Genomic DNA, 18,315 nt, shown 5'->3' with positions numbered 1-18,315 from the left:
TGGGCTTTAAACCCGGGCGACCCGAGTTCAGTTCCCGCGATCACACAACGATCAACATCGGTAGCGATCGATACCTGAACTGCTCCTGCGCTGCTGGTGAAGCCACTGTGCCGGCGAATGGCAGTTTCTCAGCGGGGTCTCTGCGTGAGTCTGTGGGTCTTCGCGTGAGTCCGAGTCTCTGTGTGAGACTATGGGTCACTGTGGGAATGTAAGTTTCTCTGAGTATGTGGGTGTCCGTGTAAGTCTGTGGGTCTCTGCCCGAGTCTCTGGGTGTCCGCGTGAGATTATGGGTCTCTGCGTGTGTCTGTAGGTCTTCACGTGAGTCCGAGTATCTGTGTGAGACTATGGGTCTCTGTGGGAATGTGAGTTTCTCTGAGTATGTGGGTGTCCGTGTGAGTATGTGGGTCTCTGCCCGAGTCTCTGGGTGTCTGCGTGAGATTATGGGTCTCTGTGTGAGTCCGAGTCTATGTGTGAGACTATGGGTCTTTGTGGGAATACGAGTTTTTCTGAGTTTGTGGGTGTCCGTGTGAGTCTGTGAGTCTCTGCCTGAGTCTCTGGGTGTCTGCGTGAGATTATGGATTCCCATGTAATAAAGCGCAAATGATTTACAATATGCATTACACCGAGAGCGTTTTCACCTCCCTGAAAAAAAAAAAATTCTGACCTAAGACCAGGTGCAAATATTCACACATCCATATATATATACGAATACATAAATCTCTGTATTTGTACAAGTGGGGTAATGCCTCCTCTCCCGAGACACCCGTGCAGTGGATGTCTTCCGCAGCGCACGAATCGTAATCCGCAATTACCTGCGGATGGGGTTGAGGCCACGTGCTTTGCGTGCTCAAGGTCGAGGCATTGTGAATACTGCCCGCTTCACCTGTGAAAGGGCGAGCGCGGTGTGCCACGTGATCCCTTGATTTATAATTGCTCAATGGGCTGGACACTCACGAGTCTATTCTTTGATTATTTCGGTAAAGTCACGTAGATAGAATTTTTTTATAAAAAATTAAAGTGAATAAAATAAAGTGAAATAAAATAAAAATACAAATACAATAATCACAGAGTAGTTGTTTTCATTGTGGAGGGTTGGATGGGGGTGGTTTTATTTATGGCATCCAATTAGGACCCCGCAATTGATCCACTTGCGAACGACGCCGGTGCGGTGCGTAGCGCGCTGCGCGAAGGCCGAAGGACCCGCCCACCCGAGTTCGATTCCCAGTCACGGCTACCGTCAGCGGTGAGCGAAAATAACCGAACCGGTCCTGCCTGACCGCCTGCCTCTCTCAGCAACCCGAAGTGACCCGCGAGGCACAGCACGGCACGGTCACAAGCGAGAGGCGCCTTCTTCTCATCGCTTTGCTCACGCCGGAGCTGCGGTGGCACTGCACGTGGCCGGTTACCCGGCGTTGCTGTGGAGGTAGCGGCGAGGGTTTGGAGGATCGGACAGATTGAACGAGGTCGTGAGACTCCCTTCAGCGCGGGCACCGAGGAGGCGCCGTACCCTGGCACGCAGGCAGAATGCGGTAGAGCACGGCGTGGACTGATGCGATCCGCCAGTTCTGTACGGGATAGAGCGTTGCTCCCTCGCGTGCGTCGGTTATCTCCGGGTTCTCCCGCTTTCCTCCCTCGTTCGTGATACACACTCGTCACTGGTCGGCTGAGAACATCTTTAGGTGTAGAGAACTGCGGAGCAATCGCTCCTGGCAGCCTTCCAGCTTGGCTCTGTGTGTGGTTCCTACTCGGCGATTGTGGGAGACGCAAATTGCACGAACGGACGACTCGTTATGAAACTAATTGTTAGATTGAGGGAGCTTTGGAGAGGCCCTCCCTCGTGGTAATTTGGTCTGCTCGTCCAAGCTGGCCAGACGACGTTTGAAACAGGTGGGAATAACCCCACGCGTTGTCCCAAAACTGCACGCGACCCTCCAATCGACTCGGTGTGGTGCAGTGTCCATTTGTGGCGCAAATTGTTTTCGTCTGCCGCATCGGGGACATCGCGTCGAACCGATAACCCTCTGCGTTGCAAGTCCGGTGCGCTGGCCATGACACCACGGCAGCATCCGAAGGGATGTAACGAGAGAGAGTGTGTCTCTTTAAATGAGTCGATCGTAGCTGCTGATGGTGATGATGAACCCGTGGTCGGCACGCTGCGAAACGAACACGGCGAGCTGAGTTCGATTCCCGCTCGTGGTCACCGACACCCAATGACGACTTTTTTTAACCAGTCCCTAGGCCCTCCCCCTAGGTCGACTCGGCCTCAAATGTGCGGTGTGTAAACGTCGCCGCGAGGGGAAACAAAGGCGGATGGGCGTGGTGCTGGTCACCGCACCCCCTCGTGTGCCGTGCCGACCTTTTTATTTTAATAAGTGCTCGCTAGCAGCACTTGCCCCAGAGGTTTGTAAAGGCTATACGGGGGATCTTTGTTTCTGCCCCCGTGACCAGAGCGTGGCTTTGTTAGTGGGGAGCACGCTACGGCGTGTCGGGGGGGGGGGGGTGTGCAAGTGATGGTGGAGCCTACGCGTGAAACTTGAGCCGAGGGGAGAGAGGCGAGTGGAGGTGGAGGAGGATGCTCGCTGCAGCCACGAGGTGGCGCGTTCCGGCTTCTGGTAGTCGGGGAGGGCGTCACGGATTAAAAGAACTTCGCCCTGATACTCGACAATTGAATCTGCCAATTGTCGCGATGGGTTTGCTGTCTTTACCGTCTCTGTTCGGCTCGGTTTCGTGGTTTTCGCTCCCGCCTATCTTTGTGCAGTTACGTTCCATCCGTCACAACAATCATCATCATCAACGTAAGTTTAACGCGAAGGCTTTCGCGACCAATATTATTCATAATAAACGTTTTTTGAGTTAGATCGCGTTATTTATTAATGTGTCGTAACCCTCCACCACCCGACACGGCCAATCAGCAAAAAAGTGTCACGTTGACAAAAGACAAATAGTTCACTACTTTAGCCCACCGGTGTGTTTAAGAGTGAATTCACAAAATTTATAGTTTTTGAGTACGACGTTTCGCTGTTAATTACATCCAGCATGATCGGGCAATTCGCCATCATCAACATAAGCCTTATGTTGATGATGGATGTCGAGTAATTTTAGCTGTACATTTTACATCGGGGGCAGCATCGCTGTGATGATGCCTCCTCCTCCTCCGTCGTTGTCTGTGAGCGAGGAATTGAGTCGCTTCTGTGCTCCACGATTCGGCTCTGGGTCGTCACCCGAGTCGCCGCACACTGCCTGAGACTTTAAATGTCCATTCACGCGTCATCATCATCGTTGTCAAGGGGGGAGGCATGGACTGAACAAGAGCTGCGTATCTTTTTGGTTCTTTCGGTAAAGTCACGTAGAAGGGAAGTAATAAAATAATAAAAAGAAACATAATAAAATAATTCTCACGCCGTTTCGGCCACAACGCAAGCAGCCGTCCTCAGGTGAAGAAACGTCGTGAGAATTATTTTATTATGTTTTATTTTTATTATTTTATTACTTCCCTTCTACGTGACTTTACCGAAAGAACTAAGAAGATGAATTCCTGCAGTCACGAAAGCTTTAAATCGAAAGAGCTGCGTATTAAGGATGCGTGTGTGTGTCGAACTTCTTTTGCACCGCACGTAGCAAACCGTGCTAATCGGAGCAAGGTTTCAATGTTGCTCAGCCAATCGCAGCAGGGAGTCTCGTTGTGATCATGGCAGTTTTTGAATGCGAGTAAACGTTGTTTATTTGTTATTACCGAACAGCTGATAATCGCATGCTCCTCTATAGTCTCCGGAATATATAAGAATGCGGTTGATTCGTGTGTGTGGGTGTCACACCGGGCACGGGTTTGGGATCCGTCTTACTATCCGGAGCGAATTATAATCCGGAAAATACGGTATCGGTTTGAAATCTTCCCACCAATCACGAACGGCGTGTTATAGATGTACTTACCTGGGCATATCAGACTTGGCGTTTGAGCGGTGTTGGAGTTGGGCTCTCCGAACCTGTTACTCGATTTAAGCACCCTGCGGTCCGATCCTCCAGGCTGATCTCACCCCATACGGTCCCGTGAGTCCCGTCTCACGCATGGAGTCTCGTGGAATGAGATCCGCCTATCGATAGGGGACTGCAGGAATGCGATTATGCTGTAGGATCGGGCTTTAGGGATGCGGTCAGCCTGTAGGATCGGACTATGGAAGCAAGACGGCACCCACGATAGGAGTTGCAATGCGCTGTCAGAATCTGAATCTCTATTTATACTCGAGGAGGAATCCGATGAGCTATGAAGCTCTTCTTCACTGATCTCTTGCTCATGCCGTCTCGTCTCACGACTACAGTCCTCTCCTGGAGTCGGTCCTCTCTTAGCCGGAGTGAAGGCAGGCACTCTAAAGGGGATCGAATGTAAGGTGTGGGTTTTTGAAACGCGTAGAGGTGTAATATGTCCGTAATACACGTTTTTGGGTTAGATCGCGTTATTTATAAATGTGTCGTAACCCTCCACCACCCGACACGGCCAATCAGTAAAAAAGTGTTTCTTGCTGTGGTTGTCCCACCTGATGACGGACGCTTGTGTTGCGCCCGAAACGTCGTGATTTATTATTTTATTTCTATTATTTTTTCTAGTATTTTTATTGTTATTATTTTTTACCTACGTGACTTTACCGAAAAAACCCAAGAGTACTCCTCCAACGGGTTTTTGTTATTATTATCATTTACTCCAAACTCAAATCGCTTTAAAAAAATGCAGGCATTTTTTTTTAGTTCGACTCTTAGAAAAAAACTTCGTCGCAGATGTGGCGATTTTTGTTGCTGTTGTTGTTGTTGCTGTTGTTGTTGTTGGTGTTGTCCAGGCTCCACTGCTACCCGCACTCGTCGGGATGGTCCGCATGTGGGCATTGTTTATTTCCAGCACACGCGGTGCATGCATCACTGAAGTGGGGGGATGGGGGTGAGGTTGTGTTGTTTCTCTGTCCCTCGTTTTCGCGCCCCTGCTGTGTTTTTCGGGGTCATACCGCGCGCGGGAGAAGCCGGACACACACACACCACACCGCGGGGAGCTGGTCTCGATGATATCAACATCAGACAAAGTCCTAGATTTGAAGCTTTCGGGACTGCAAGGATTCATACTCTTAGGTTTTTTCGGTAAAGTAACGTAGGTAAAAAAATAAAATTAAAATTAGTAAAAGTAATAATAGAAATAAAATAATAAATCACGACGTTTCGGAGGCAACACAAGTCTCCGTCATCAGGTGGGACCGTCACAGCTAAAATTACTTCATCGTGATGCTGATTATTACTTTTAGTAATTTTTAATTTTATTTTTTTACCTACGTGACTTTACCGAAAAAACCCAAGAGTATCAGACAAAGTCACACGCAATCTCTCTATTTTTTGTATATTTTATTTTGTCCGTCACAACAGCAAGAACACAGGTGTATTTACGTCGATTTGCCTGACATTTGTGGCGTTCATTGTCAACTCGAACAGAAGCCAAGTGCGCGTGTGTGTGCGTGTGATGACGCGATGCTACCACGTGGTGTCTCACTCTGGTGGATGATGTACGCGGTGATCCATTTGCAGATACCACACTAATTCCCGACCGCCCCCTTGGGTTCTTCATAAATAAAAAAAACCCCTCAACATTCAACGGGCGACGTTTCGGGCCGTCGCCCGAAACGTCGCCCGTTGAATATATGTCTCCCCCACCCCCTGTTTAAGGCTACAGTTGTTTAACGTGACTTTTTGGTAACTTCACTTTTCTACGCAGACAGCGTCGCCAAACAATCTATCACTTGTGAAAAACTTAGAATGTTTTTACCCTTTCTGGCAATAATTATTGTTTTTGCAAGTAATTGCGTCTGCATTAACCACACGCGGTACCTGTGCTGAACATGCAAACACAAAAAATGCCTACTTTGGTAATCTCTTTACCCAGAGGTGGGCCAGAGAGCGGTCTTATAGGGGCGAGTCGCAGACTATAGGATCAACTCGATCCCACTATCCCGCCACACTGCTGGCCACGATGGGAGAGGCGAACGAGCAACCCCTATCGTCCCTCTGTTCCCCTACAGTCCGATCCTACAGGCGGACCGTGTCCCTACAGTACGAAGAGCGTTAGAGGATTTAGTGAAGTGAAAACGTTGCTCACCGTATAGTGGGGTATCTATAAGTGGATCGCCGTGTGATTTTCCGTTGACAATGTTCTAGCTTTGAATTTTTCGTGACTGCAAGGATGCATACTCTTTGGTTTTTTCGGTAAAGTCACGTAGGTTAAAAATATATATAAAAAAATAAAAAATAAATGAAAACAATTTATTTGTTTTTTCATTTCTTTTTTCTTTTATAAATGAAAACAATTTAGTTGTTTTTTCATTTTTCTTTTCTTTTATATTTTTTACCTACGTGACTTTACCGAAAAATCCAAAGTGTACGTTGACAATGTCTTTAGTATAAGGCGACACAGAACTGCAAAGTCCGCACATGAGCCTGCATCGACGACGACATGACGTATTGCAATCCGTAATACTATACAACGCAGGCGCTCAGGTATGCTGCACACTTCTGATATAGATTTTATTCAACATTGATCAACACCTAAGCTATATATGCCATCACAGGTCAATGCAAAAATAACATGATTATCTCGTTACATCTCGCAAGGAATCTTCCCTCGACGCCTACATGAAGTAATCTCACACCGGAGTGGGTGGGTGGAGGAAAGGGATGGGGGGTTTATTTGGTGGGGGGTACATCATCATCATCGTCGTCGTATATTTTTTATTAGCGGCTTGAGACGAGCACATTGATAGAGAGAGAGAGGGGGCGGGGTGGGGGGTAAGCGCAGCGCTTTCCAGACGGACGCGGCTTCAAATGCACGGTCGGCTTGGTTGTGCCGGTGCGTTCAGCTCAGCGCAAAGCCCACGTATCTCTTTTTGTCATCTTCATCCAGCTGCTGCTGGTGGTGGTGGCGGAGGCGCTGCTGCTGCAGAAGGTCTTCTTCTTCGGTGAGCTCCTCGCTGGTGACGCCTCCACCGGGCTCCTGCAGATCCATGTACTGGCGGAGGATTGATTTGTAGCGGCCGCCCTCTTTCTTCGAGGGCCTGCCCAGCCGCCGCATGAAGCCCCCGTAGCGCTTCTCCACCTCGTGCCGGCGGCCCGTGCCCTCGGCGGCCGCGTCGCTCACGACGACGACGCCGCCGCTGCTGCTGCTGCTGCTGTTGGCGTTCCCCTCTCCTCCGTCTTCGCCGTCATCCTCCGCAGCAGCCTCCTCCTCCTCCTGCTGCTGCTGCTGCTCGTCGTCGTCGTCGCTTCTCTGACGACGGAAGAAGCCGCCGTAGCGCTTCGACTCGACCAGAGCTCCGTTCGCCTCGGCTCCAGCGGCGTTCCCTCCCCCCGCCGCCGACGCCGCCGCCGACACCGCTTGCAGATCTCCCAGCGCCGCGTCCATGACCTCCTCCATCTTCTGGAGGTCGTCTCCGTCTCGCTCCGAGAAGACGGAGAAGCGCTTGTCGTTGGCGGCCTTGCTGGACGCAGAGTAGAGCTTCTTGCCCTTTCTCATGAAGCCCCCGTAACGCTTCACGATGCCGCCGGTCCCTGCGACGGGGATTGTCGGCTCCCCTTCGACACTGCCCCCGCGAGCCCCCCTGGCGCGCAGGGCGTGAGCGAGCGCCGCGTCGCGAGTGGTCAGCACGTGCACGGCCTCGCGGCACCACCTCCAGGTGCTGGAAGATGAGACGGAGCCCTCGCACTCCAAGATGCACACCTGCGGAGGCGGGTCGGGGGGGGGGAGTCGTGGCGATGATGTGACAATGTCAAGACGGTGTTCTTCGTTGCAAGGCTCGCGCGGGTCACTGGCGGCTCCTGGTGGATTTTAGTGCGGCCCCCAACAAGACACAACACGTGAACACACCGCGTCATCATTGTCATCGTTGTCGTCGTTGTGCTGCTGTCAAACCCCCCCAATGGTTTCACATTTGCGGTGGCACTGATGTCTTATCAGCGAAAGTGTCCCCCCACCCCCTCCCTACTGAAAATGTGTGAAATCAATAATCTATGACCATTGGTCTGTGGATATTATCCTTATCACCAGCATGTTGTCACCAACACAAAGATAAAGGTCTCCCGTATAGCCTTAGGCGTCTTGTTGAGGCAAGTGCTGTGCGCGAGTCAGCGCGGCACACGAGGAGGTTGGTGACCAACACCGCGCCCGGCAGCCTTTGTCTCGCAATTGGCGATGTTTACGTATCGCACCAGGTAATACGTTGTGGCTGAGTCGACCTAGGGGAGTCTCTGGACCGGTTCAAATAATCGTCACTGACGTTGGCTGTTAGCGGGACTCGAATTCGAGTGGCCGGGCTTGTAGCGCCGCTCCGCTAACCACCGCCACCGCTCCCCACCACGAAATATACCCCTAGCGCCGTCAGCCCTCCTCCCCTAGCCGACTGAACCTTGCCTACGACCACATGGATGTGGAATTTCAGCCACGCTGCGTGCGCCCGATTTATAGTCGGATATTGGAAGCTAATAAGGGTTCAGTCTGGTTAGTGCTTGGAAAGATGAACCCTCCGAGGCTTGCCAGGTGTTTATAGACATGGACCTGCGAGGTGGCCAGGTGATATCAACACAGAGCCGATGTAGTGCGTCTGTCTGTAGGTTTAATCGATCTTGTGTGCAGCTGTGAGTGTTACCCCCCCCCCCCACCACTGCCATGGGTATTGCGTGAGTCTCTCCCCGGGATTTTCCAGTTGTCGCCAAACAATCCCAATGCAGGACCCAACGGGTAGGGGCGGAAAAAACAGCAAAAGCCTCGAGACTCGCTGAAGCTTTCGTGGGTAAATAAAAGTGCGCCATGATTTGTTGAGAGCGATTTAAAGCTTTCGTGACTGCAGGGATTCATCTTCTTGGTTCTTTCGGTAAAGTCACGTAGAATGGAAATAATAAAATAATAAAAATAAAACATAAAATAATTCTCACGACGTTTCGGCCACAACGCAAGCAGCCGTCCTCAGGTGAAGAATAGGTCTGTCGACAAGACAGAGTCTGAATGAAACAACGCTCCAAGCCTGGGGTTATTTCATTCAGACTCTGTCTTCTCGACAGACCTATTCTTCACCTGAGGACGGCTGCTTGCGTTGTGGCCGAAACGTCGTGAGAATTATTTTATTATGTTTTACTTTTATTATTTTATTATTTCCATTCTACGTGACTTTACCGAAGGAACCAAGAAGCGGTGGAGCAGCAGTGCTTGGTGTGACGCACTGTGAACCAAACAAGAAAAACCACCCGGGTTCGATCCCCGGGCCCAGGCCAGCTCGAATGGCGAGCGATATCTCAACCAGTCCTGCATACCCAACCTGCACCAACCCGCATTGACCAGCGTGGTGAAGTATGGTTAAACAACCACCTACTCACATGCACGGTGTGTGGAGGACTTAATCCAGGAGCGGATTGACACACACACGATTGAAATTACATTTTGCATTCGTAAAGTGTGTAGGCAACGTTGGTTGCCACATCTACTGATGATGATATTTGAAGTGGAAGTGTTTATCATTGATGTCAATAACGTCACTCGGGCTAATACACAAATCGATTCGATGTTGCGAGTGGTGCAGGCAGGAGCCTCGTGGTAATGCTTCTGCTACCGATTCCTCCTGTAATGTGGTTGTGTGGAGCAGTGGCGCAGTAGTTAATCTTCAAGCATTTATCCAGAGAAGTTGATTTTAATGTAACGTTTTTGAACGATTACGTTATGTCCACTCAACCACAGTCATCTATCTAACACTTTGGCGGGTCGGCATACATTTTTACTTGCAAGCTAAACGGCCAAGTTGTTATTTTTGTGTGCACAGCTTATTCATGTAAACAGAGTGTACTGTGAGTGATCTATTTAGTGTGTGCGTGTACATGTTAATTCGTTATCGTGCACAGCATGTTGAAAATAGAATGTCGGGTGCACATGTAGTGTGTGTGTGAAGATATATATACAGCACTTTACCTGTACAAGTGAATATATGTCTGTGTTATGGGGAGTGGTGGGGTAGCGGTTAGCGCGCTGTGCTACGAACTTGCCGACCCGAGTTCGATTCCCGCTCACGTCCAACACCCGTGATGATTATCTAAACCGGTCCTGAGCCTCCTCTAAGTCGACTCAGCCTCAAATGAGTACCTGGTGCGGTGTGCAAACATCGCCACCGGGGAGACAAAGGCGGACGGGCGTGGCGCTGTCCACCCACCCCATCGTGTGCCGTGCCGGCCTTCAGAGGTCCTCACTAACGGCACTTGCCCCAACAGTTTAAAGCTATACGGGGGATGTTTTTCTTTGTCTTTTTGTGGGGAGTGGTGGCGCAGTGGTCCGCGCGCTGCGCTACGAACTTGGCGACCCGAGTTGGTGATCCACTCACGACCAACACAGAGTCGCTGATTGTTGAATCGGTCTCGGTGGGCCACCCCTAGGGGAACTCAGCCTTAACTGAATACCTGGTGCGGGTTGTAAACAACATCAGCGCTGGGGAGACAAAGGCGGCCGGGCGTGGTTCTGGCCACACTACCATCAAATCGTGCACCGTGCCGAGACTTAATGTATGTTACATTTCTTTCGCACCCTACGTAGCTAACCGTTTTAATCGGAAGCAGTTCTCAAGTAATGAGTTTTCAATATTTTAAAAGTGCATCGCTGCAGGGCGGCTTCCGAATATCGGAAAGGAAAGAGCGTTCCAGACGGCCGAAGAAGCGCATCTTAACGCGCGCGATGCGGTGACCGCCTTTGTTTGATGGCCAGCAGCCAAAAGCCACGGCCGCCGCCGCCGCTGCTGCTGCTGCTGCTGCTGCGAGGGTGAGCGGAGTTCGCGTCATTCGTAGGGCTACAGGTGAATCTGTGTCTTCCAATGTCTGGCGTGTGCACCGTGTGTGTGTGTGTGCAATCTGCATCGAGCGCAAGGCAGCACGTGGAGTGTGCGGCAGCCCCTGGGTACCAGAGAGCTGAAGGCGGCCGATTGGCGTGCCAAGTGGTCGCAGGTCCCGCACTCCTCCTGGCACGACTGACCCCGGGTCGCGGTCACGCACAGCGAGGCCAGGGTCAAGGCCAGCAGATGATTCATGCTGACGGAGGGGGGGGGGGCTGTGATGGTGGTGGTGGTGGAGAGAGGGGGGAGGGATGGTGGAGAGAGAGGAGAGCGCATCTTCACATTGAGTTCAGCATCACCATCGTCGCCTTCGGTGTCACCGCAGAGTCGGCGTGGTCTTCCCCCCTCGAATGAGAACAAGGCGGCAACCCTGCGATAGCGCGACCTTGTTTAACTGGGGGAGGGGGGGGGGGCTTACAAAACTCAGGGGGGGGGGGCACGACACAGTCCATGCGAAACAAAAACGATCAACAGAATGAGTGATTTTGATTTCGTCTCTCGTGCATTCTGCCCCCGGCTCTATAGCTCTCACCCGCTGTGTGTGAAGGCATTGAACGCAACATGTTACGACTCGGACGGTAACGATTCAGGAGGGAGGGGGGCTAGTCCTACAGCTGGGGGGGGGGGGGCTCGGCTCCCTCCCAACCCACAGCCATCTTCTCTGACGTTACGGAGCTGTGAGACGCGGCACTTTTCTCTTTGGTGGCCCCGAATCTGCCGTTTTGATCTTCCACGAAGCTCACGGTCCACGCTAAACCGCATCCCCTGCACATGCGGATACCCGACGCACGAATGGAACATTACGAACTCCTTCAGCAGTGGTTGCGACCGTGGCCATCCAGAACAGACCGTGCCACTTGCATAACGACGCAACGCCCCGATGCACAAATGTCAAGGAGACATCGCGGCGATACGTTCCATTGCTCCCGATGCGGGTATCTGGGCTTGACCACCTCAATGTGACATTGTAAGTCGTCGCTCTGCGTCTACATCAGAAGCCACGCGACAAGAAGACGACAAGAGGTGGCTCTGAGCCAGTGGTAGAAATGCCACATCCATCTAACATCGCCCGTCCGTTTTGCTAAAGGACCATTCCAATCATTCAGATGAATCGCATTTTAGCAAAAATGCTTTGGTCACGTATGCTGCATAGTGTGTTTTACATCTAAGGTTAATCGGGTCCCGCTCTATTTTTTGGTTTAGTCAAATGACGTGTCATGTATCACGGCTTTAATGCTACCACAGTCCAGCCAAGATGAAATCGTAACAAATCGGACCACACATTCATGAGGTGAGCACTTGAATTTTGTCTGCATTCGTACTCTGCGTTATATATATTTAGATTGTTATCATTCGCAGCTACTTTCACTCTCCCGTGCGATCATCATTTCGTTGGCAAAAAACGACGTGCTCCTGATCGCACAACTGTTCACGTCGCCGAAATCCACTGCGCACACCGCTTCTCGGCGTCGCTCTCTCACCTGAGGTCACGACGCGTTCGCAGACTCGACGTCAACCGGCGGCCGCTCCCTTTGTGCCACGCCGACCTGCAACTCCAAAGAAATACGAGAGAGAGAGAGAGATTTAAAACAAAACACGATTTGCAACAGTTTTTCACCGATGGCAAAAGCCGCTCAAAGTGCGTCTCGCTTGCAATACAGCCACGAAAACGGTGGCGGGTGGGGTGGTTTGGTGCGGTGTGGCGGCTTTCGCCCGACCAACATCTTTTTTCCAGATACCCCCCCCCCACCCAGATACTTACGCACTTTTGGGAGTCTGACTCTGGAGCCGATTCCACCGTCTGTGTCCGGCTTTGGTGGAAGCGCCCGAGTTTTATACTTCGCCCATTCGAGAGCGGGGTTATCAGAAGCGCACCCACCCCCCCCCCCCATAAACTCCCCCCCCCCCCTCCGCACACACACACGGAGGGTGACGGAGGGATTGGTGTCGTACACGAGCCCTCTCCGCCTACGCAGCCTCTCAAGATTACAAGCGTGGAGACGCCTCCTCCCCGGTGTTTCCGGGTGCTCGCGCGCATCGCTTGACACCTCTGGCCGAGCGACGACACCGCTGCTTCGTCTGCCGCGATGGATTTTTTGGCGGTCGTGCATGGAAGGGCGCCCCGGAGGATAGGGGTGGGGGCGGCGGTGGTGGGGGACGGACGGGTTCTGCCTTAAGAGCATGAATGAGAAGTTGTATATTGCAGTTCGCAAATAAATAAAGAATGCGTGCCATTTTGATAGAAACTTTCGCGGAGAGGAGAAATAACGTGTTTGTTAAAGGTTACCGTGGAATGAGTCGCGTGTGCCGGTAGATAGCGTCACTTTTTAAATATTTGTTTCCACGTGAAATGTTTTCTTACACAGCACATCCAGCCGTGCAGCCTTTTGTGGGGAGTGTATCTTATCGGCAGCATTGCTTCAATACAAGGAATCTCCAGACCGCTCTTGACCAATGTCTCTCTGGGAGTTTCTGGCTTACTGGAACCAATTCTAATTACCGACCCAATGGTTTTTTTTGCGTCTCGCAAGGAGCCATTTTTGTACGAGAATCGGTTAATGGTTACTTGTACATTCATGCTGTAGTCCATGCGTGGTCATCGCAAGGCTACATTGGCTGTTTTAACACGGAATAAAAATGCACGCGCTTCAGGTTGTGTGCGTGCATCTTCTACGAGCGGGTTAAATATACGACGCTTGTAGATTTAAACAAATGTAGGTTTTAAACGCCTAGCTTTTGCAAGAAAAAGTACCAAAGGGGAATATTTTCGAAGACCCCAGACTGTTGAATGACTTCGAAAATAGGCGAAGCCGTTAAAATTGGCTCCGTCGCTTTTCAAGGGCCTACGTGATAAGACGTTGGTAGATTTAAGATGACCCAAGCGTGGTTGGGATTGCATTGTTGAAATGTCTCCAAATATTATTCGCTCAATCTTCTATGGCCTCTATCTCAGCTAATGACGAAAGAACATTGGCCGAAATGATGCCCTTAACATGCTTATATATATTGAGGCCGTGTTATTGACAAATGCGAGTTTTTATTTTGTTATTTATTTGTATGCACCACCGCCAACGCAGCATCACATTGTTTGTGTGTCCGTATTATAGAATCGGAATATGTATTTATACTGGAGGAATCCGATGAGCTATGAAGCCCTTTTTCACAGATGTCCAGGAGGGGCGAGGTCAAGAGGTTACAATACAAAGACACGATGGGAGTGCATAGGAGAGGTAAGTAAATGACTTTTATGTAATCTATATAAAATTAAACTATGTATTTTTATTTTATCAGGTAAAGCGCACTTGAGCTTATTTGCGTATCTGTCAGAAGCGACCTGGCCACAAACGATAGTTCAACGAATGAACTTATCGCGTGGAGATTTCTAGCGGTCAAATAATCTAAACGCGTGTTTTAGAGTTGGAGAGGTCATTCCTGATCATTCTGGAAGAGAGATAAGATTCCGACTTTTGGGGTGTGGGGGGTGATGGGGGTGGGGGTGTGAAAGGGGGAGGGGTGGGGGGGGGCTTGGAGGCGGGGGGGGGGCTTCTGTCGGGTGGGCTTCCTTGAGCTGTGAAATATCAATTTGCATTTAAAGATGGTTTTTTTGTCATTGTGCAAAATAAATTCTGCCTTGAAGCCATGTCTGTCTTCTCCTCTTAGCGACGCGAGACTCAAACAAAAGGCTCGCGTGATCGTTCTCGATGTAAAATATTCATAGCCGTGTACTTCTAACAAATTTGTTTTTGTGACTTTTGTGGGTTTTTTTTCGTAATTCCCAGAGTACACAGTCTCGTCCACTGGCAGTCAAACGACTAAGCGGACGTCATAACGACAATGTACAAATTACACGCAGCTCTGAGTTGAAGTGCTTGCCACACACGAGCCACAATACCTCGCTGATCTGATCATGGAGCTAAAACCCATCACGCCAACTGCGGTCATTCTGGCAGCAGCGACGGGTTTTTGCTGGGAATCGAACAAAGGCGGTCACAGCATCGCGCGCTTTCAGATGCGCTTTTAATGCCGTGTGGAACGCTCTTCCTTCTAATATTAAGAAGCCACTAGAGGCTATGCACTTTAAAATATACATTGAAAACGAATTTCTTTAGAACTGCGTTTTGTGTTTCGTGTGTACCTCCTCCCGTACCTCCGATCAGCGCGGTTAGCTACGTACGTTTTCGGAAGAAGTTCAACATTCAGCGGGTAATCTTGATTTGAAGCTTTCCTGACTGCAGGAATCCATACTCTTTGGTTCTTTCGGTAAAGTCACGTAGGTAAAAAAATAAAGATAATTATTTTTAATAAAACAAAATAAACATAATTATTTTTAATGGAACAAAATAAAAAAATAATATTTGTTAAAATAAAAATCCTTTTTTTTATTTTGTTTTCTTTTTATACCTACGTGACTTTACCGAAAGAACCAAAGAGTATACAACGGGTCAACGAACGTCCACTTCTGCCGACTCCTTGCCACGACGATCAGCCGCTGAGTACCGCTACGAGTCCCCGCTGGCATGGATGGATTTGTGGCCTGCGGTGGCCGTCAGCGTGTAGAGACCTCCGCACCCAGGGCTGCATTCAATCCCCCAAGCGAAGCGTGGTTTTTTCTCCAGCAATGCACGGACAGGTGAGAGAGAGAGAGAGAGAACGTGATACAAGGTATTCGATCAAGGCTCCAGCGTAGACAGACTAGAATATCCCGCGGGTGCTGTGTTAATCTGACGAGTTATCTCTTCACTGCTTTCCGATTGGACGAAACTCTTTTTTAAATCCTTTATATTAAGTTCGCTTGCTTGCTTGCGTGCTTGCTTGCTTGCGTGCTTGCTTGCTTGCTTGCGTGCTTGCTTGCTTACGACCGTGCAAACCTTTCGGTCGTTTTTAAACCCACTTCCCGTGATCCAATCGAGCTGACATTTTGCACACAGACTCGTTGTGCGAGACAATTAATATTCGTGAAAAACATTTTCCAAAATTTTACACTGTTTAGGGAAATTTTTTTAATATTTAATTACCAATTGTGTAATACTGCAGACAATCATCTGACCCATAGGTGGCAGCCATCTCAAGCCAGAGGACGAGAGGACTCTAGCCGCCACGCATATAAAGGATTTAGAGTGAAAAACTTTGTTTTTACGGGTTATACTTATTTTCAAATGCCTTGGTAACCGAGGCTACCCGCGGTTCCTGTTTGCTTGTTGGTCCTCGGTGTGGTGAGCCCCGAGCTGGTCTGGGTTGGCTTGGCCGCTCGGTGCTCAAGACCCCAGAGATTCGCCTGGTCCACAGACGTTCATAGCGTGGAGTAATCTCGTAACATTACGTACCTCCCCCCCACCCCCAAATAAAGAAAAACAGATTTCCATTGTGTGTCACGTTCTATAACGGGGGCCGTGGCTCCCAGCTCGCATCGGACTTTGGCCAATTGTCTCCTCTCTAGGAAACCTTTGGCTGAGCTGTACACGCTGGGCTGCCTGGGTTAAATAACCTCGGGGAACAGGTCCGATTGTGAGCGGTGGCGAGATGTTAACTGCCTCGCCTGGTATGCAGGAGGTCGTAGCTTCGATCTCGACCCTGACGCCTGCTGCATATTTGGAGTTTGTGTGTCTCTCCCCGTGGTCGCGTGGATTTTCTCTGGTTCCTCCGGGGTTTCCCTCCACGTTTAGAGTATTTGGCTGCGATACATTTCCACGTGGTAATCCACTTCTTTGGGCTATCATTTGTGGCTAGGTCTGCTTCTGAAAAGGAGCTAAAAGTTGAGCTTAGTTTACTGGGGCTAGTCCCGGATGCGCGTGTGGTGTTGGTGCCACTGAAATGTAAAAAGCAAGAGTCACTCAATCTGATTGGCCGAGGTGAAGAGACCCACGTTCAACTCTCAGAAGAAGCTCTCGACACGACACCTTTTACTGGACATATGTCGATAAGAGCTTTATAACTCCGTCGGATTCGTCCAGTATAAATACAAATTATGATTCTGAAGGAGCTGCTAAGGGCTTTACGGCGAAAACCACAACAAGCCTACGCAATAGAGACGCGTTCGGTTGACGTGGAAGTACGTTTGGACACAAAAAAACTATTCAAAGGAATGTGCGTAAACATTGATCTCTTGAATAATTTTCAAAAAAGCAAATCCACATCGAGATAAAAGGCAGGTAGGTAATCGGCCTTCGTGAGAGAGGGAGCGAGAGAGAGAGAGAGTCAATTGCGGCTCAAAAATTCGAGGAAAGAACTCCATCGCCAACAATTGGCTCGGCAATGTTCCCTGGACGCGGCAACACACAAACAATTATCCGCCTCTTGCGACGATGCGCTGAGATTGATGGAAGACGGCAGCCACGTTCGGCCGGATGTCGGAGCGGAGATGAGCGATTCGACCCCCGGTGGGGAGACGAGGCTCGTGGCCTGCGCAACTTCAGCAGATTAATTCATTCATACTGGAGGAAGCCGGTGAGCGACACAGCTCTTGTTCGTGGTTCTTTCGGTAAAGTCACGTGAAGATGAATCCCTGCAGTCATGAAAGCTTTAAATCGAGACAAAGCTCTTGTTCACAGATGGACCACCCTCGTGACTTGAAAATAACTCTCCTCGCCAGCTTGGCTTGTCAATATCGCGGAGCTTCGTGGACCCTTAAAATAAAAAGTGATTTTTTTTTCCTTCTCGAAGCACCATGTTGAGCCATTTGTGCTGCCCGTTTCCTGTTTGTAGTCCCCATCCAGTGGTGGACGTTCCTCGTTCAAGCCTTAAAGACGAGAGTTCGTCCCTCGGGGCTACCACAAGTTGACTCCCGCATTTCATTATTGACCCTGGAGAAGGGGTGATGGACCGAGCCCAATCACGGAGCCAGATTAGAACTCGCAACCTTCCAACTGCGAGCAGTTGCGCTCCTGCCGAGCTCACGGGCTCGCAAGTCGGTCTGCGGCCCTTGCTCAGCTGCACCGCCTGCACACTCTATAGGCATGCCACTCGACACCACCAATGCTGACATGGCTTAAGCCAGTGGTACTCAACCTTTTTGCTATGGTGCGCCCCCAATGAACATCACTCGTTCCAGCGCCGCTGTATGTATATTGAACTTCTTTCGCACCGTACGTAGCCAACCGTGATAATGGCAAGTGCAGGAGAAGGACAACTGACCTCCCCCCCCGCACTCATGGCACTTACACATCTCTACTACCATGTTATTGTGTGTTGACAAGAGAAACCCCTCTTATCAGCGGTGATATGGGGGACAAAATATTCACGGATTCGTACTCCTCTTATCTACGATTTTGTTACGCCTCTTATCCGCGGGGTAAGAACAAATCGCAGATGACCCCGTCGATGATGGGATGAATTTGCCGCGCAGCTCTGATTATATCCGTGAAATGATCGCGGATGATAGGGGTTTTAAATCCGGTGGTCGGTTACTGAAACGCAACGTGTTGGCGTGAGCCTT

The 18,315-nt window shown here is 50.1% G+C and overlaps 1 protein-coding gene across 2 annotated transcripts; it reads right to left on the bottom strand.

Annotated features, from left to right (window-relative positions):
• Positions 1 to 5,364: 5,364 nt before the first annotated feature.
• Positions 5,365 to 12,752, bottom strand: LOC133352962 (proenkephalin-A-like). Of its 2 annotated transcripts, none has more exons than XM_061568994.1 (4): positions 12,650 to 12,752; positions 12,365 to 12,430; positions 10,953 to 11,098; positions 5,365 to 7,741 (listed from the first exon to the last, which is right to left on the bottom strand). In XM_061568994.1, the coding sequence occupies exons 3-4, from the start codon at positions 11,076 to 11,078 to the stop codon at positions 6,881 to 6,883; spliced, it is 987 nt and encodes a 328-aa protein (XP_061424978.1). In that variant the 5' UTR covers positions 11,079 to 11,098; positions 12,365 to 12,430; positions 12,650 to 12,752; the 3' UTR covers positions 5,365 to 6,880. The 2 variants fall into 2 exon arrangements, with proteins under 2 accessions (XP_061424978.1, XP_061424979.1); XM_061568995.1 differs by having other exon boundaries at positions 12,646 to 12,697.
• Positions 12,753 to 18,315: the final 5,563 nt, after the last annotated feature.

The sequence above is a fragment of the Lethenteron reissneri genome, chromosome 42 (genome assembly GCF_015708825.2).
Source record: "Lethenteron reissneri isolate LAM-NWPU_2019-01 chromosome 42, ASM1570882v1, whole genome shotgun sequence".
Classification (NCBI taxonomy): Eukaryota; Metazoa; Chordata; class Hyperoartia; order Petromyzontiformes; family Petromyzontidae; genus Lethenteron; species Lethenteron reissneri.
This window is presented reverse-complemented; position numbering and strand designations above follow the sequence as displayed.

Coding starts and splice junctions, on each gene's coding strand:
- LOC133352962 (XM_061568994.1), bottom strand. CDS start 11,078: ATGAATCATCTGCTGGCCTTGACCCTGGCCTCGCTGTGCGTGACCGCG. Junction 7,742..10,952: donor CGGCCGCCTTCAGCTCTCTG/GTACCCAGGGGC, acceptor CCGCCTCCGCAG/GTGTGCATCTTGGAGTGCGA.